Genomic DNA, 20290 nt, shown 5'->3' with positions numbered 1-20290 from the left:
CACGGAGCTCCCCTGGTGTTCCCTTGCAGTTTAGGTGCAAAACCCTAAACATGCAGAAAAACACAACAGGCTGTAATTCTCTGTTTCGGATCTCTTTTAGCGGAGCAAACATACCTACGCATGTCCCAAGGGCTCCCGCACACAATGGGACAGTTCCCCTGTGAATTGGACGAGTTCACGCGCGAAAACTCTCCAAACTTGCGGAAGAGGAACTGTGCGTACCTGTGGGGGATTAGCAGTTAGCTAATCCGGTTCCTGTTCAGAAGGCTCTTGCCTTGGAAAACGTGCATAAACCCCAGAACTGTACAATTTCATCTGAGTAGCCCGACTAGTGGGGCATTACCATATGTGCCAAAGGGGAGAGAGAGATGCACGAGAGCAAATCATCGTGCTACATGAGACAGAGGAGAAGGCAAGCTTTCCATTAAAGCTGCCAACCTGCACCCACTACTCACACACACACTATAGGTCACTTAATGAACCAAAAATCAGCCCCAGCCTCAAAATGGGCGCCCCCTCTTGCTGAGGTGTCCTGCAGATGGCTCTCCTTCTGCCAAGTGTCCAGTTTGCCCCATTGAGTTAATTCCCTAGTTCCCACTCACTTGTAAAGTTGTAAGTGACTTTCTGAGTGGTCCAGACTTCATTTGGCACACACAGGCTTGCATATTCATCAGAATTCAGTGCTAACTGGCCCGACCAGTCCTAGACCGACCGACCTAGAATACCGATGTGAGAAACCTGTTTGGCAGCCGCCGTTTCACACTAGCCATTGCAGCTTTTCAAGGGTTCCGAGGAAAACAAGTATAAATAAAAATAAATAAAAATATGTAGTACATATTTAGAGAAGGCAACATGAAAAATACACCTCTGGTGACAGATCACCTGCTTTGAAGATAGGCACAATAGTAGACAACCTCCAAGTCTCCGGTAACCCCTCACACATGGCACAATTGAACAACACTGCAAGAACCTCTACCAGCATATCTCTAGCATGTGTAAAGTGCTCTGCTACTAGACCATCATGATCATATGCCTTGCTGGTCCTCATCCTGTAAATGGCTCTCTTTACCATCTCAGTGGTAAAGAAGGTGTTGGTAGGTGGACATGGCTCTGTAGGATCTGGAAGGGGGTCCTGTCCAGGAAATGTATATAACGATCAGGCATACTAGCCCCACACATCAAGAGAAGTAATCACTAGTGGGGGAGGGGATGCTCATGAAAAAATCTCGCTCCATCTGGACCAAGTAAGCTCGTTTCTTCCATCGCACAAGGCGCCAGGAAGCGCAATCCGAGATTGTCTGTAAGTGATGACTCCTAAAAGAAAATCCCTCTGAAGTTGGGCTCTCATCTCTCTGCACTCCTCATCATACCAACTATTCTGGGGCATGCTCCCAGAATATCGCCTCCGACCCGGTTGAGTGTGTGGGTATGCCTCTGATGGTGCACCATGCAATGTCTCAATCAGTAAAGTGGTGCACTCCTCCACTAAGAGGCCAGGACCAGCTAAGCATAGACGGCTATAGATCTCCTCTGTATAAACCGAGTCAATCTCTAGTGTAAATGTATAACGGGTATGTGACTTGCCTCCTGATGTCTAGGTTGTACTATACTGAAATGAAACAAACAATGTCAAAAGTGCATGATCCACTGCTACGCCCACTCGTATGGCTTCCACTATGAAATCCTGAATACAAGGAATAAAGCTCGGTTGTACCATAACGTAGTCCACTGTACTGGCCCCATGTCTGTGTGGAAAGCATGTGAAACCGGCTACTTCAAGAAATCGCTCTAAGCCATTAAGTATGGCTAACCCATGTACAGTCATCATCTCCGTGAGGTATCTCCCATACTCCGTTTGCTCTCTATCATATGAGCATATGTCAAGCCCCAAGTCACCTACATCCAGCTCTCTAAGCATCTCATCTGGAGTGCCGTAGAAGACTGTCTGAGAGTTGTCCGTTCGGGCATTGAAGTCCCCTAGGAGGATGATATCACCATCCCTAGAAAACTCCCATATATCATCATCTAGTATAGAGAAAGGCGAGTAGTGGCTGTAACTCCTCCCTAAATAGCACTGCTACACCTCCTCAACCTCTACTCCCATGCTCAGATCTCGCGACTGTCCTGTGGGCTGCCTCCCATCTGTATCTCACCACATGTGGCATAAGCTGTCCACGGGCCTGATGAGTCTCTGAGAAGAAAACAATGTCCCTGTCTCTCAAACTGTCCTCAAAGGCACCAACATTCAACCTCATAGATCTATTACAATTCCAAGTAGCCATCTTTAGTGTGGTTCCATAGGTCTCACATAGTCATGTAGAGCGCCACTCTACAATCACCACCCGACCATCTCTGTAAAAGGCCATCTTTCCCTTCTCCCTTGCCGCCGTAATCTCTGGCATTACCTCTCTCATATGCACAAGCTGTGAGAGAGTGAGATCATCACCGAGGAAAATACATGTCTTCTTGAGAGTAGGCCTCTTTCTCAAGAATTCCTTCTCTTCCAAGGAGGGGAAGAGTAGTATGAGAGCTCTCCCTTTTGAAGATTCTCCCGGGCCTGTGAGAGAGAGAGAGAGAGAGAGAGAGAGAGAGAAACTGTTGAACCAACCAACCTTGGCAATGAATTGATAATTTACAAATGGGGCCAAGGTGGTGCTTATATACTCATGTTAGCAAATTGCCATACCGACACTTTGACAAATAAGGAAATAAATACCTAAAGACGAAATAAATATTGGATTCAAATTGTGCTATTCACTTGAGATGTTATAACTTTAACATTGAAAATAGTGACGTTTTTGTAATGGAGAGATGATTTTGAGGCTTGTCACAAATTTAGCTAGAAAACAAGAAAAGGCCATGAAAACATAAGGAAGCCTGAAAGGGGAAAAGAGTTTCCAAAGCCCAAAAGATGGAAGTTCCTGGTGACTTTAGACCAGAACAGAAACTAGACATTACGTGCAATTCGGTGAACAAATAGTCCACAGATTGTTAAGCCACAATCTCTAACGGCAGGAGGACAAAGGAAAAAGTATTTCAAAGACACTTGAGTCATCAAATATCTTAGGCTGCTATGTAATATTATCTCTCTTCACTAGCACACCTTGTTTTAAGACCTGCTTTAAAACAATTGGTAGAAAGCTGCTAATATCCACGAGAATGGTAGACCCTGAGATATTGGCGAGAAATAAGTTGAAATAGTGAATATATATCTAGAAAATCTTTTCAAGCTTTGAGTCTACAAGTAGTTTCTTGAAAGCTAATTCAATCCAAATCTCAGAAAACTGAGCATGGCCATGACAGTGTTGAACACAAGAATACCTGTTGAAGCTTTTCTGGCTTAGTAAAGTGCCGCCCAAAAGGAGTGTATCTTTCGCCATGTAAAAAGGGGGCAAGGAAAACCCTAAGTTCAACCTGTGTAAAACAGGTTTAAACAGTGAACAGTGAAATTGAGATCAAAACTGAAATAGGAAATGTTACCAGAGAATACAGTTGTTCAGAACCTTGCATCCTTCTAAGAATTTCAAACAACTGGGTGCGCACTGAGCTTCTGCATCTTCAATATTTCCACCACTCTCCAAAGTTGTAACTGCTTTTTGAATTCCCTGTCGTTGTCTAGAGATTGATATAAAACATATGAAAATTTGCAGTAGGATTCCTGATCCAGTTTATACAGACATAAATAACTTGAGGATGGGTACACTTCAATTGTAGACAAATAAATACAGTACTACATTTTGCAAGAAAAGCTACCAATGTTTGTCAATACGCCTGCTGTAAAAGAGCCCTCTAAAGGCATGTTTTAAAACGGAAAAGGCTGGCTATGTTGACAGTAAGTTGACTGCAAGCCACTTTTATCGCAGACCTTTTCATTTAATCAACTTCGTCTTTTCATACACCCATAGAAACCCTGACATGCCCAAGCGTGCAACTCGTAGCTGGTGAAAGGTCAAAGCATCTACTTTACACAAGCTAAGCCATAATTTAACTCTTTGCAGGAAGTACTCATCATCTCCTCTTCTCTGTCATGCAATGCAGCATGAATCTGACGCATTGACTCATAGTTTCTCACCTTCCATATCTTCAGAGCTACAATGCTAGAAATAACTTGTAAACAAATCAGTCCTTTTGTGAGAAAATGATAAATGAGCTGGTCTTTTTGAGGTCCATTGAAGATTTTAAAGATGCGGTTGGGTATTGAACCTGGGTCTTTACGCACGCACACATCCACCTTAACCACTGGGTTACGAACCACTGGCATAAATGAGCTGGCTGCACAATTATCCTTTCATTGATTTTCATTCTACACACTAAGTGAAGATGCATAGAGAGTGCTACCTTCATAATTGATTCGATTTTTGCCCTCGAATATTTTTTATCAAGATTCTTTAAGTTGTGTTGATAGCAAAGGGGTGTATCGTGTTTTTCACGTATGCTTTGGAGCGTCACAGAGCACTTTGTCTTTGAGACGAGTTCTTGAATTCTGTTGAATACTCAAAGAACAATTCTTATGTGACAGAAACTTCAAGAGAGCAACACAGGCAAACCAAACAAGAAATTGCAATAGCTTACATGCTCCTTGTCATGGCATCCAGGACTACAGGCTTAATAAAAAATGGCTTATTTCCTTCATATGGTGGTGGTAAAGCTGGAATCCTCCCTGAATAGGGATCAACTGTGCTGCTCGACTCTTGTTTTCCCCAACAGATGTTTTCCACGCTTTTGCTTACACTTGCAGTATCTTGGGGCCTCACTGTTTCAGCATGCGACAGAAATTGCCCATACATCAAATCAAGTCCTCCAACCTGCTTGCTTTTATCAATGGCAGCTTGTTTGAAATTTTGAGTTTGTAAATCTGATCCAACCCTGGAAAGGTCTACCTTTGAAGACTTGCGAAGAACAGACTGATTACATTCACTGACAATGGACTTGATATGTCTCTCCATGTTATTTTCTCCTAACGAACTTACAGAAATTTGTTTGCCTTGAGAACTATTTAAGCTCTTATGTGATATGGATTCTTTGGATATGCCTGCTAGCCTCGCATCACCTTGGTTTTTCTTTTGATTGTTTGTAGCAAACCCAGTACCAAGACGTTTCCTTGAAGACTCACAAGCAACAGCTTGCTTGCGTTTTCTGAAGGCAGACTCCGGATGTTCTTTGATAGATTTTACTCCAGCAACTGTCTTCTTAGTGGTTACCAAACCTACAAAAGATAATTCTTTTGATGCTAGCTTGACTAACCGCCTTCGTTTCTTTCCATCATCCAACTTGCTCTTCTCAACCAGTCTCGGTATCTCTGGAAACTCTACTTGTGTTCTTGCAGGAGTAGACAATTTCCGAACAATCTTATGCTCTCTGGTAATGGTACCAATTCTACTGAGCATCGACGCATCAAATGATACATATGATATACTTGAAAATGCAATTCCTTACATGCAGTAGATGAGGATTCTATCTGATAAAAGGCCTTCCCAAGCTCTTTGTGGCTTATCATCGTCCTTTTCAAACCGAAGAGACCTGACAATCGAAGCATAAAATCTTTGACTCATGCCTGAATAGTAAAACAATCTCAAAGTGAATGTAAAAGATGCAGACAAACCCACTTTGGAAAGCATTTGCGATGCCAGACTCTTGGACAACGTCGACATACACCAAATTGGGACTCCACGCTACTTTTATTCTCTCCTTTCTTGCAAAGCCAGCATTTATGCATCGGACAAACAAAACCATTTCCTCTCTTGATTGAGTCTGCTAGGCTATTTACTTTAACCTCCTCAGCATCCTTTAAAAGCATTTGTGCAACACAATCCGGGTGGTAAAAATGCCCGCACATGGCTGAATCACACAAGAAAACCTGCAAACTCAAAATCAAACATCAAGATTTGTGTTTATAGCCTCTTCACATAAACCTCGCCTCCTTTTGCCTCGGGGTGTAAAGAAAAAGGAGAGAAATTGTAAGATTACAGATATACATCAACACAAAAGTTTAGGAACTATGCAAGTAGTCTTCACGAGCTTCAAATCTACTCTAGGATCAGGTTGCAAGAAATGCCGTACAAAAGGTTTAGGATAAACTAACAAAGGTGTACCTCCTGTTCAGCTCCAGCAGCCTCATCAGAGCATCCAAGCTTCTTGCATATATAGCATTGGTGTTTTTTATACTTGCAATTAGGGCAAAAAAACAAGTCTAGCCCCTAAAAACAACAGGCTTCATAAGTACATTAGCTCAGTAAAAGGAGGAGATACATTAGTTTCACACGTTGCAGCACTAATTCACCTCGGCTTCCCCTTTGTTGAGGTTTAATGTAGAGCAATTGCAATCACTAGCACCACTCGCATCCTTATTGGCATGAAAGGAACGCATGCAAGGGCCATCACAGCTATTTGATCAACACAAAAGTTAGATTAGACTCTTAAGACAAAAACCTACTAGTGGCAAAAAAATGCTTCATCATTATCTTTGATCGTGTGTACTTCAATCACGAGATGTATTAAGACTTTAGGCAATACAAAAAAAACCCTTTGACTCTTAAAATGCTCAATTCAAGGTTTTGTTAACAAATCCTGTTAGGCTTCTCCTATCTCCGCTCAAAACGCTGCCCATTCCTGTTGTGGACCGTTTTCTGTGGCGTTTCTCAAGGTTTCAAATGTGGATCCATGTCTGCACCGCATTTGTTATTAAGCCCCCTGTTTCTCACTGTGGGCCTTTCTACATTCCACTCGGCCTTGTTGCCATTCCAAATACATAAAACATCTGCCGGCTCTGATTGTTAAGGAAGTACCCTACACAGGCAAACATTCCTCCATGCTTTCATCTCGTGATTCACAAAATGTACATAGATCAAAGGGAAAGGTTGCCCAAAGCAAATAATTGAAGCTGTTACAACAAAAATATGGGGCCCTAAACACCAGATTTGGCATGGCTTGTTTGTTCTTCAGGAGTTAGAGCAGGTACTTGCTATCAGTAACATGTTCTCAAGAAGCAATTCCTAATTAGTTTTTAAAAACTACCAACAGAACAAAGTGCTATTACAAGGTCATATAGCCATCAATAGTGGCATCACCAAGCACACAGTGGCAATATCAAGCATATACGTCACATTCTAAGGGCCAATAGGACCATCAGATAAGCACATACAGACGTTACCAAAAACAAAACAACGGGAGATAAAACATCCATTTCAAACTCTAAAAGTGTTCGAAATTTGTACTAATAACCAAAAGCTCCATGACCTCACAGGGTTTAGCATAATTTAATCAGATCAATTCATGAATTTAGATTACAGCAATGGCTCCTAGGTTGCAAAAAGTTGGAGAAACTACTTCATTGAAAGTATTAACAACTGAAAATTAGAAGAGAGTTGAAATTACCAAATGACATCTCCACCATTATCACAAATGCAGCACACTGTCTCAGAAGGGTCATCAACCTCAACATAATCTTCTTCATCCTCGTATGGATCAAGCTCCTCTCTGAAGTCAAAATTCTTCTCTTTGTGCTGGTTTCTCTCAAGGTGATGAGAAACTGCCATTAAACAAGATTTGCTGGCATCATAGTGATCCTCATAAGGTCCTTTGTCCAGCCTGTTGACCTGGTAATTTTTTGTGGGGAAAAAAAAGCATGCTGCATCAAATTAATCGCCTTACTGGCCACATGTAAATGCAACAAACCAACATCAATGTATCTTTGCATGCATGGGGCAGCTCCCATGGTGCAACTTTTGCATGCCCCCCCCCCCCTTCCCCCCCCCCCACACACACACACACACCAAAAATATTCCGCATCGTCTGCACCATGCCACCCCACTTGGGTTCTTCATTACCCCACACATCTCATTTTCCCTTGCATTCATTCCTTGCTGTCCCACACCTGCCCCTCCATCCAATGCATCCTATTCGTACTTACCTTCTTGAGAATTTTTATAGCAGCCAAACTTGACAACTCTCCTTGCCTACTCGCCTCCTTTATTCAGCTCTTCTGTTGATGCAATCTCAAGGCTGGGACACAGGCTCCATTCCTCTCATTGAGCAGACTGTAGTGAGGCTAAGGCACCCCAGAGAAGTGCTCCGTAATAACAAATTGGATGCCATAACAAAGCTCTCACCAAGGTTTTCTCTTTATTTTATACCAGTTTGGATTGTTTTGTCTTTTCCAATAGATGGAGGACATACACACATGTATACTTGGTTTGTCTCATAGGCCGACTTCGGCCTCACATGGATGGACATATGGGACCACACTCCGGATGGCGGCATGGAATTGTAATGGATCATATAAGCTGGATGTGGGTGCCTCTGAGGATAGCTTCAGAGATAGAGACATTGTCTTTCACTTAGAGACACATCAGAAATCTGGACAGTTGTAACATTTAATGGTCTAAAAACTTATGTGTAGCGGAAATTAGCATGAACATAGTGGGCATTTCATTAGAATAGATTCCTAATGAGAATTACAAGAGTGCTTGGGTGGAGAGAGCAACAAAAAGCATAACACCTAGTTAGATAGCATGAACAATACTTTCAAAACAGAGAGAAATTAAGCTATCGACAACAGTTGAGGACCGGATTTGCATGGAGCCGGTCCCCCCTCCAAAAGGCTTTGTATTATGGTTTCTCCCATCAAGAGAGACATTGTACAATACAATTCTTTGTGTTCCTTCAAGACTAGCTAGTGCAATGAAGATGAAAGCTTCATGCACTAAGCAAAACACTTAGTAAACACAACTTTAATTATCCCCGTTCTCAGACCCAAGACCTCACACACCTTCGAAGATGGTGAGAGCTAACACGGTATGAAAGTAGATTGAGAGGAAGAAGGAGTATCTTACGAGAAAGATGTACATCTCCTCACATAATCACTCATATTAGCATAGCTTTAGCTTAGTAATTAGCTTGGTAGAGGAGATGAGCATGCATTGAAGCTTGGCTCTTGGTTGGATTTGCATCCACATGCCAAGAGTGTGTTGATGTAGGCTTCTATCTCACAAGCTTGGAGTAGATGATGAGCTCTCCATTAAAGCTTGGGAAGAGATAGTCTTCTCTTTCTTCACACATGAGATTCTGTGAGTGTGTGTGATAATGCCTTGCAAAAACCAGCCCCCTCTCTCTCTTGGGTGAGTCCCCTTGCTATTTGCTCTTGCAGGCTCCCTATTGGACAATGCCAAGCTCAGCCAATGGCTATTAAGCAGCATAAGTGATAGCCTTCTGACATGTGTCCCCCTTTCCCCTTTTGTGAGAGCTTAATCAATTAAACTTAATTGATTTAAGTGAATTAAATCCCCATTGGACCTTTCCCCATTCTGACCAATAGGAATTAAGTAGCCCATTGGGCTGCTCAATTCCTATTGGACCCCTTCTCAGGCTGTCCAATAATCATCCAGGAGACTTAAATTTCATTGGTTCTTTTTATTAAGTGTTTTAAAATTAATTAGGCTAAATTTACTCTAGCCTAATTCTCATTGGTCCACTTCAAGGGTCATCCAATAGGAACTGAGCACATTTTGGGAGCAACTAGCTTAGGCATCTGACATGTGTCCTTCATTCCCTTTGTGTAAAGGGGGCTTGTGTGTGTGTGTGGCTTTCTCTATACTTGATGATGACATATGGGAGTTCTCTAGAGATGGAGATATCATTCTCTTGGGAGACTTTAATGCCAAGACGGCTAACTCCCAAACGGTATTTTATGATACCTCAGAGGAGATGCTTAGAGAGATGGATATATCGGAGATGGGGCTTGACAGACACTCACAGGATAGAGAGCACACAGAGTATGGGAGATATCTCATGGAGATGACGACTACGCATGGTTTGGCCATACTGAGATTTTTCCTTCCTCTGGGGGATTCACATGCTTTCCACACAGACATGGGGCCAGTACAGTGGACTATGCCATGACTTCACCGAGCTTCATCTCCAGTGTTCAGGATCTCAGTGTGGGACCTAGACCTGTTGGAGTAGCAGTGGACCATGCTCTCCTGACTTTTTCAGTCTCTTTCCAGTATAGTGCCTCTCAGACACCACAGAGGATTGCACACACACGTTATACTTTTACACCAGAGACGAACTCAGTTTATGTGGAGGAGATTTACAGCGGATGAGGGCAGCCGAGCTTGTATATACCGTGGAGGAGATCACCACTCTATTGACGGAGATCTTGCATGGGGCAGCAGCAGAGGCATACCCACACACTCAACCAGATCAAAGAAGACGTTCTGGGAACATGCCTCAGAATAGTTGGTATGATGAGGAGTGCAGAGAGATGAGAGTTCAGATTCAAAGCGAGCTTATACTTGGAGTCATTACATATAGACAGTCTCGGACAGCGTTTAGTGCGACGGAAGAAGCGGGCCTTTTTAGCCCAAATGGAACGTGATTTGTATCAGCTCTTTTTGAGTCGAGATTCAGGTGAGGCCTGGCGTCTCTTCCATGAGCACGCACCTCCTCCAGTGATTACCTTTCCCGAGATTTGGGGTCAGTATGCAGCATCATTATATACAGTACCTCGGCAACCACCACTACCAAACCCTCTAGAGCCATGTCCAGCCACTAGTACCTTCTTTACCATTGAGATGGTGAAGAACGCCATTGACAGGATGAGGACTAGGAGAGCATATGATCATGATGGTTTGGTGGCAGAGCACTTGATACATGCTAGAGATTTACCGTCAGAGGTTCTTGCGCGGTTGTTTAACCGTGTCATGTGTGAGGGACTACCCGAGTCTTGGAGATTATCTACTATTGTACCTCTCTTCAAGGCAGGGGACCCCACGATGCCAGGGAACTACCGTACTATTATGATAGGGCACACATTGGCACGGTTGTATGCATCCATTCTTGAACAACAAGTGAGTAAATGGGCAGAAAATGAGGGCATACGAGCAGCAGGACAGGCTGGATTCAGGAGGGGTTTCTCCACTTTGGACCATATTCTTACACTCAGAGCCATTATTGAGGAGGGTCGGACACATGGGAGACGGATGTACTGTTGCTTTGTGGACTTCCGCAAAGCATTTGACACAGTGCCGAGGGCCAGATTGATGTGCACGCTACTGAAGTTGGGAGTACCCACAGAGATCATATGGGGGATCATGGCTTTATACAGCTCAGTGACTAGTCAGGTACACACTCTTGAGGGGATTTCTCACATTGTTCATTCCACTATTGGAGTGAAACAGGGGTGTCCTTTGTCCCCTACACTTTTTGGTATGTATGTAGATGAGGTCTCTGACTACATTGACAGAGAGGGCGACAGAGGCGCTCAGCTAGCAGGGACATGGATCCCTTTATTATTATATGCTAATGATAGTGTTGATATCAAAGTCACCAGAGGGCATGCAGAGACAGTTGGATGCATTGCACAATTGTCTGTGAACCTTGGTAAAACCAAGGTTATGGTGTTTAACACCACAACACAGTGGGTCAAGAGATAGGCACCTACACTCATACATGGTCAGGACACTATGGAGTACACCGAGGTTTACTCTGAGGAGAGCAGCAGAGACTAGACTGTCCAAAGCCTATGCGGCATTGGGAGGGCTAGAGAGGCAGTGTACGCAGGTTCAGTTTCAAGAACCACGAACAAAGCTATGGCTCTTTGATACTTTGGTTGCTTCAGCTATGCTTTATGGGGTCCAGGTTTGGGGACCATCTGTGAATCATGACAGTTAGAGGAGCATGGAGAGACCCTTGGTATTTATGATATCCCGGATGATTAGAGCCAAGGCCTCCGTACCACATGCGATTATTCAAGCGGAGGTAGCCGCCCCTCCTATAGAGATTGAGGCTCTTACCAGATCAGTGTCCTTTATGCCCAGTCTATGGGATACACATAGAGACAGATATACTAGATTGGCTCTTGAATCCTCTAGACAGTTAGCGATGCGGGGAGACGCATTATGTTGGAATGCGCAGATGACCTCATGGTTTCAGAGGCATGGTTTCAACATGGATAGATTGCCTCCTTTTCAGTATTCCCTGGATGCACCCTCCCTGCCAGTCAGACCGACGGAGATCACTAGACTCATTCGTCAGTATCTTATACAATTGGACACCAGGAGGACATGGGTAGAGCCGATGCAGGAGTTGGGCACGAAGATGGCTTTCTACAAAGAGCATCTTCTCCAACTTTCGGGAGATGGGTTTGTAATTCGTCCGAGCTACATGGACACTCATTTGTCTCATGGTCTGCGATGTGCTATTGGTCAGATTCGCACATCTTCACACCAGCTAGAGATTGAGACAGGTAGATTCAGAGGGATACCATCGGAGTCTAGGATATGCCAACTATGAGATAGAGAGCCAGAGACAGAGCTACACTACATATGCCACTGCACTGTGTATTATGAGATATGAGGGCGCTTCCATTGCTTATTCAGGGAGGGTTTTGGACCCCTAGATAGAGTCATGAGGTATCAGGATCAGAGATGCCTTGGCTTATATCTATTTGAGCTACACTGACATAGAGATAGTCTACTGAGGAGACATGGAGGACAACAATCACACAGACAGATCACAGACTTCTTTGGATCCAGGGAGCTAGGAGACCAACCACCAGCACAGGGTTGTACCCACATTCATACCAGAGGCACCCTCATTGACAGGACGACTGAGCTCGTGAGATCAAGACGACCACGACCGAGACACAGGAGCACACTCCATCGACGGAGACTCCAGCAGAGGATCAGAGGCATTCTAGTACGACACCAAGAGTGTCATTGAGGGCCTATTCTACATTTTCACATTTCACATTTCATACTTCATTTTCAGTTTTCAGTGTTACATTCAGTACTTTTTGTACTTGTACTTCAGACATTGTATTAGATTCACCACTTTGTATTTGATGGTCTCATAGGTCATTTTGGCCTTTTGAAGACGTTAATATATCATTTCATTTCTCTCTCTCTCTCTCTCTCTCTCTCTCTCTCTCTCTCTCTCTCTCTCTCTCTCTCTCTCTCTCTCTCTCTCTCTCTCTCTCTCTCTCTCTCTCTCTCTCTCTCTCTCTCTCTCTCTCTCTCTCTCTCTCTCTCTCTCTCTCTCTCTCGTATCAATGTATGCCGCACCTAGTGGACAATCCCCTTTCTCTGTACTAGACTGGGACATATAGGAGTTCTCTAGGGATGGTGACACCATTCTCTTGGGGGCCTTTAATGCCCACACAAAAAATCATCAAACAATTCTTTATGATACTTCTGATGAGATATTGAGAGAGATAGATACCAGTGATATGGGGCTTGACAGATGCTCGCAAGATGAGTCCACTGAGTACAGTTTTAAGTGATTCTCTCGTGCGTCGTGCCAGATTTCTTACTTGGGGTGTCCAAGTGTGTTACAGTGGTATCAAAGCTCATACAATTTTTCTTGCCATCGGGAAAATTTGACACTTTTTCAGGTTTTTGAGATGCTCACAGAGCCCTTGCTTTTATTCAACAATTTGACATAGCTTTTGGAGGACGCTACTCACAGCACTCAAAGATCAGGAGGGCAGCATCTTATTTGAAAGGAAATGCACAGACATGGTGGTCCACTCTTCTGCTACGAAAATAAGCACCGACAAAGTGGCTAAAATTCAAGCGACTTTTTATTTCCTCTTGGCTCACTCGAGAGTACGAACGTGATGTGATTACAGCTTGAAATCATCTTCGGATGACCAAGGGAGACACTTTGAATCTATATTGCGAGAGATTCTGGGATGCTTTTCTACCTGCCTCTTCTTTTAAAAAGATCAGCTTTAAGCAGCAAATCGAGCCATTTTGTTGTGGACTTCCCAAAGAGATTAAAGATTAAAAGCTCGCTACTGCTACACGATCCCCCCCCCCTCGCCCTCGCGCTTCCTCCAGCCCCCCCTCCCCTTCGCGCTGCCTCCTGCACCCCGCGCTGCCCCCCCCCCTCGCCCTCACGCTGCCTCCCTCACCCTCGCGCTGCCTAGCCCCACCCCCCCCCCCCCCCCCCCCGCCCGTCCGCTGCCTTCCTCCCTTCCCTCCAGCCCATCCGCTGCCCTCCCCCCCTCCCTAGCCGCTTCTCCCCCACCCCGCCTGCAGCCTCTTGTCTCTCGCTCGCCGCTCTCTCCGTCCCCCCCCCCCCCCCCCCCCCCCCTCGTCGTCCTCACTGTTCCCGAAGGTCTACTACACCTGGCTCTGCAGCATTTCTTCTTCGGACGAGTGCTCGGCGTACTCGGTTGCAGAATTCCTATACCGTCCACTTCTTCGACTCAGCAGTAGACACAGATGGAGGCTCCAGCTCCGCCACAGAGGGACTCGCGTGAAGCCCCCTCGCCCGACCCAGCTGAGCCCACCATTCGACTTGCTCTTTCGCCGACAGAGCAAGCGAGCCTTGCCGCAGAGGTAGAGCGCTTGCAGGTGACTTCAGTCATCTGCAAGGTTCTCGGCACCCGTCCTAGCAGAGGAGAGCTGCGAGACCTTCTCCAGGCCCGCCTTCTCGCAGAGGTGGGCAAGATCTTGGATGTCCAGATTCTCGGACGGGGTACTACCAGATCGAGTTTGAGACTTCCGAGATGGCCTCCAAGGTCATAGCTATGAGTCCACTGGCCATCCGAGCATCACGCGCCCACTTTCGACAGTGGCGACATGGTTTTGACCCGACTTTGGATGTGCTCGTAGAGGAGGCAGACATCCCCATCTCAGTTTGCTTTCCGGGTTTACGGAGGGAGTACCTTCCACTTCTCTCCAGGATTGGCTCCGCCATCGGGACTATCCTGGAGACACCTTGTACGGCAGCATCAGTAGCTGCCAAGGCGGCTGGCATCCCTTCAGTTTTGGTCAGAGATACCCACACGCTCCCGAAGGTCATCCTTCTGCCTCGGGTGAGTGGGGGTTGGTTTAGACAGAGTGTGGAGTACTCGGGTCTCTCGAACCAGTGCTTCATTTGCAGACAGATGGGCCACCTAGCTAAGGCCTGTCCAAGGAGGAGGCCACGACCTGCACCTCAACCTCAGCCCCAGCCTGCCAAGGCTGGGCCGCAGCCATAGCCAGCGGCACAGCGCACAGATTTAGAGCCATCCTCCGAGCCTGGGGCTCCAGCGGAGGAGGGGTGGCAACAGGCCCGTGGCCGTTGACGCCAGGGGCCACAACGATAGCCTGGCACTCAGAGTGGCCCTCAGGTGCCTACTCAGCAACAGTGGGTTCCCACGGGGAACCGCTTTGGTCCTCTTGAGCAAGAGGAGCCCCCTACGCCACCCTCCACCTCAGCTTCACCCTCGCCAACCGCCCCACCTTCAGATTTCCCCTCCTCCTCCACATCCCCTCCCCCGCCCTCTGCTCCCGCCTACTCCCCTCCTCGCCGTCCTGTCTGTCGCCCTACCCCGCTTCTCTTCTCCTCCGCCCCCCCCCCCCCCCCCCCCCCCCCCCCCAGTTCCTTCTCCCCCTCCTCCTGCTCCAGTACCACAGTCGAATCAGGAGACTGGTCCCTCGCCGGCGGCTAGGAGATCTCTTGGCAGCGCCTTTGCCACGAGTCGCCTAGCGAGAGAGGGTCAGCCCTTCTTGCGGCCCCCTCTGCAGATTCAGACATCTTCCCTTGCAGCTATCCCTCGTGGTCTGACGAGCATTGACCTCCGACGCCGCTTGGATTTCTTCGACTACGGGTTCACTCGCTTCCTCGGCGATTCCGCAGCAGACCACGAGGCAGCCTGCTTCAGGGTCCACGCTTTGTTCCTGGCTGCTAGGGGAACAGAGGCCTTGGACTCAGCAGTTGGTTTCTCCTTCCCCCTCTGTGGGAGGACCGAGAGAGAGTGGTCCCTAGACTCAATGGTGGGATGGTTGCATACACAGGTTCTCGAGTTCCCTCACCACATGGGAGAACTTGGAGTTACAGATTTGCTGCAGACTTTGTGGCCACTGGCCAAGTCTGCGGTGACACCCCCAGACTAAGCAGGATGTAGGCACATTGTGGTGTACTTTTTTGCTAATACGCAGTGTTTGCCTTGCTATGTATACATTCATGAGGACTCCTGGACAAAGGAGGTTGCTTTACGCACGGCTCGCTCTGCTTGGGCTTGGGCCAGGCACTCACTGCAATCTTGCCTATCTAGAGGACGCTCGGATGCGGATTACTCCCCATCCAAGCCAGCCTCGAAGATAGCCCGTCTTGCTGCTGCGGCAGCAGGGTCGATTGCGTCAGGAGCTTCAGCGTTGCCTTGTGGGAGGAGAGATTGATCTCCTTATGCTTCAGGAGCACCATTTGTCTGAGAGCCGCATTCGGCGATGTGGTCAGATTTTGCGTGGACGGTATGATACCTTTTGGTCAGCTGCTTTTGGACCTGGAGGCATCCAGGGTGGGGTATGTATGACTATTGCGGACTCATTGCAGCAGGCCATTGTGGGCAGAGGGATTATTGTGCCAGGCAGGGCTCAGTGGATTACTATGCAGCTTCAGGGTGGCCTTGTGGGCTTCCTGAACATCTATGCGCCCAATGTGGCGAGTGCTCGTGCAGAGTTTTGGTCACAGATTGTCGAGTCTTTTCCACAGGTTGACCATTCGTGTGTAGGAGGGGACTTCAACATGTTGGAGGACCCTTCTGACAGGATCGGAGGCAGCCATGCTACTGTGCATGGAGTCGAGTTACCAGCTTGGGAGAGGTTGTGTATGACTTTGAGGGTCTCGGATACATGGCAGCATTCTGGCTTTGTGAGGCCTCCAGAGAGTCTTGCCTTCTCTAGATCGAACCGCAGAGTGGGAGGAGTGAATCTATCGCGGATAGATCGCTTCTACACTAGTGACCACTCCAATGACTTGGGGGGCTCAGTGGGCATCCTGGCAGGGACATCCTTCTCGGACCATGCACCAGTGATCCTCACAGTGGCAGACAGGCAGAGGAGTGGGAGCACGATGCTTCGCATCCTAGAGCGGGTCTTGTTGGACTTAGCACTCAGAGAGAGGGTAGAGGCTCTCTGGACAGAGGGCATGGACAGCCAGGCTCTACCTCCAGACAGAGTGGCCTTAGGCCTAGCTCAGCTTAGCCACTTTTTTCTACAGGAGTCTCTGGCTCGACGGGCTGCAACGAGAGAGGAGGAGCAGCGTCTCAGACGAGGCATTGCTTCACTACAGAGGATGCAGGAGCAGCATCCAGACAGTCCATGGTTGGAGGAGCAGTTACAGCAGGCTCGACATGAGCTTGCTTGCAAAGAGGAGAGGCGCCATGAGTTTGCCTTTCACCGACAGGCATCTCAGTGGACTCAGGTGGGTGATAGAGTGACAGGTGTTTTTTTTGAGACAGTGGGACCTCGGCACTCGCATGCCAAGGTCAATCAGTTGAGGAGACCAGATGGGTCAGTTGTTTGTGAGCCTGAGAATATGCGTGCAGTTGCTACTGACTTTTACCGTGAGTTACTGTCGGCTGAGCCCCAGTCAGAGAGACAGGATGCATGCAGGGAGCAGGTTTGGGCACGGATGCCTTGTCTTGTGTCTAAGGAGATGCGCCAGAGGCTAGAGATACCTCTTCAACTTGAGGAGCTGCACACGGCTCCTAGGGCCCTCCCTCGTGGTAGCTATCCAGGTGAGGATGGGCTGACTCCCAGTTTCTTCTTGGAGTACTGGGACCTGCTTGGCCCAGATCTATGTAGTGCCTTTCAGTACATTCTGCTCACAGGAGTGATGCCGGATAGCATGAGTGAGGGCCTGATTTACCTCATTCCAAAGGAGGGTGGCTCCTTGGATGAGATTCGACAGTGGCGCCCCATCACCATAATAAACTCAGCCTACAAAATTCTTGCCAAGGCTCTGAGTTTGAGGATTCAGCCACTTTTGGAGAGCCTTCTACATGGGACTCAGACAGGTTTTGTCAAGGAACGCAGTATCCTTGACAACATCTTCACCTTCTGGGAGGCTTCTGCCTTGGCACGACTCCGTGGGCAGGACCTTGTGATTCTTCTTCTCGATTTTGAGAAGGCATACGACAGAGTTGACTGGGACTTTCTAGAGGGCACGCTACGCAGGATGGGCTTCTCAGATGCTTGGATCAGAGGGGTGTCAGCTTTGTACAGACAGGCTCACAGTCAGGTGCTTTTGGCAGGCGATCGAGGTGAGCGCTTCATGCTCACACGATCGGTCAGACAGGGTTGTCCTCTTGCCCCCTTTCTCTTTCTGTTCTATGCAGAGGCGATGAGCAGATTTTTGGTGTCACAGTAGGTTGGTCTGAGGGGCTTAGCACTCCCTATACGGGGAGATGAGCTTCTGGACGCTGAGTTCGTTGACGACTCGGCCTTGTACTTAGAGGGCCAGGAGGCCAATTTACACAGATGTGAGAAGGCTTTGGAGACCTTCTGCTGTGTATCGGGCGCACTGATCAACTAGAGAAAGACAATGGCTTTCTCGGTTGGCAATGCTCCTGTGCCAGATTGGATGCCAGGAGAGGGTTTCAGGTGGATTCCTCCAGGGACCGCAGTTCGGTACTTGGGTTGTCAGGTCGGTTTGGACTTGTCCCCCGAGCAGCAGATTGCTCCTCTTCTCCTGTCCATCAGGAGAAAGCTATTACATTGGAGCTCAGCACGACTTTCGCTGGCTGGTAGAGTAGTAGTTGCCAACCAAGTGTTGTTGGCGACTATGTGGTACATCACTTCTTGCTGGATCTTCTCGAGTTCTTGTATCAGCCAGGTAGAGAGGCTGATCAGGAACTTCCTTTGGTCAGATCGCGACACTCAGATTGCCCGAGCCAAGGTGGCTTGGTCGGTCATCACACTTCCTTGTTCTAAGGAAGGGCTTGGGATCATTGATCCAGCACAGCAGAGCAGAGCCCTTCTTGGGAAGTTCGTCGTCAGAGGACTTCTTCCAGGCGAGGAGCCCTGGAAGGAGTTCTTGCTACAGAGGCTTCGTGCCAAGGTGCCTCAGTCAGGAGGCCCTTGGCAACCTTCGACCAGATGGATCTTTACAAAGCTGCGCCGAGTTGGTTTGAGCAGGAAACTGGAGGACCAATTTGCTGTGAGTTTGCTTCAATCTTGGGAGCTCTTACGGCGTGGCCTAGAGCAGAGACCGCCGACGTGAACGGAGGAGCGCCTACGGCAGCCCCTCGTCTGGAACCCCATGGTTAGCACTCAGAGAGGCCACTTGGTTGGTAGTCGGCCTCATGTTTCTTGGGGTCCCATGGCAGCTGGTCCAACGCGCTCTCTAGGTGACTGGCTAGAGTTCACAGGTTTGTCGGAGGAGGTGCACGCTGTCCAGCTACAGGGCATGAGAGGGGTGCAGAGCATGTGTCAGGACATCTCAGAGTCAGTTCCAGCCTCTCGAGCCAGTAGCACCCCAGTGGATGGGAGCCTTCACACAACTGGAGGTTCTCATTTCAGTCAGGGCTTGCTCAGAGACTGTCCCAGCCCTGTTCTTCGAGCTTTAGGGTGGGGGACGCTTACAGCGAGTTGCAGTAGAGGCCCCGCAGGTAGCAGAGTGCTGTTTCCAGAGGATCCGAGTTGTGGGCATCTGTGGGAGGACTTGCGTCTTAGACCCTGACCCAGCAAGTCTTGAGACAGGACACTGGAGGCTATGGGCTTGGGAGTGCTGTCCACTGGCACGAGTACAGTGGGATCCTGGTGAGTGGCTATGGAGGGACCCCTTCTCTCCTGCAAACCGCCCAGGAGTCCCCTTCTTTCAGTACACTGTTCGGCTTGGACGTCATATACTTGTAGCACAGAGAGAGGCCCGCCCCGCTGCAGCACGTCATTGGCAGGAGGAGGGCCTCACAGTCGAGTTCTTGGCAGCTTTTTGGCAGAGGCTGTGGGACTCCAGACAGCCGAGGCGAGTCACCTTGTTTCAGTGGCTGGTCGCACATAGAGCCACAGCAGTAGGGAGGTGGCTTGTGCATAGTGGTCTCTCGGCCACATGTGCAGCTTGCGACCATTTGGTGGAGAGTCAGCGTCACTGTCTTTGGGACTGTCCCTCGGCCCAGCAGGTGTGGCTACGAGTTCTTCGGCTGATGCCTGCTCTCTCCACGGCTCGACAGTACACTTGGGGGGCAACGGCTTGGTCCACCCTCACGGGCCCGGCACTTCAATTTGAGCTATCTTCCACCAGCAGGATGATAGTGATACAGGGGGGGCGACCTACACTTCAGCCTGCTACAGAGCTTACTCCACTGGAGTGGTGCAGTGAAAGAGAGGAGTGTTGGGAGCTCATCAGCGGCCTGACACTTTGGTTCATTTGGCGGGCCCGTTGTTTCCGCATCTTTGAGGCTCGCCCTATGCCACAAGCAGAGATTGTTCGTGACTTTTGGCTAGAGCTGATCCATACTCTCAAAGGACAGCTTGACGGACTACAGGGCAGCTCCGACCGCATGGGGAGCGCCGCGAGG

General features: G+C 48.0%; 1 protein-coding gene across 2 annotated transcripts in view; it reads right to left on the bottom strand.

Moving 5' to 3' along the window:
- The window catches only part of LOC147433612 (protein ENHANCED DOWNY MILDEW 2-like), a 209324-nt gene that overhangs the window by 136205 nt on the left and 52829 nt on the right, over positions 1–20290 (bottom strand). The window contains exons 2-10 of one of the 2 annotated variants that reach the window (XM_086490289.1): positions 7375–7595; positions 6281–6383; positions 6093–6197; positions 5607–5857; positions 5437–5520; positions 4573–5358; positions 4339–4483; positions 3504–3605; positions 3322–3414 (exon numbers count right to left, since the gene is read on the bottom strand). In XM_086490289.1, coding sequence (XP_086346415.1) covers positions 3322–3414; positions 3504–3605; positions 4339–4483; positions 4573–5358; positions 5437–5520; positions 5607–5857; positions 6093–6197; positions 6281–6383; positions 7375–7595 — 1890 coding nt within the window. Of the gene's footprint in view, positions 1–3321; positions 3415–3503; positions 3616–4338; positions 4484–4572; positions 5359–5436; positions 5521–5606; positions 5858–6092; positions 6198–6280; positions 6384–7374; positions 7596–20290 lie in introns of both variants that reach the window. The other variant, XM_086490291.1, reaches the window with a different exon arrangement.

The sequence above is a fragment of the Adiantum capillus-veneris genome, chromosome 19 (assembly GCF_014529385.1).
Source record: "Adiantum capillus-veneris isolate H3 chromosome 19, ASM1452938v2, whole genome shotgun sequence".
Classification (NCBI taxonomy): Eukaryota; Viridiplantae; Streptophyta; class Polypodiopsida; order Polypodiales; family Pteridaceae; genus Adiantum; species Adiantum capillus-veneris.
Note: the sequence above shows the minus strand (reverse complement) of the source record. Positions and strands in the feature narration are given on the sequence as shown.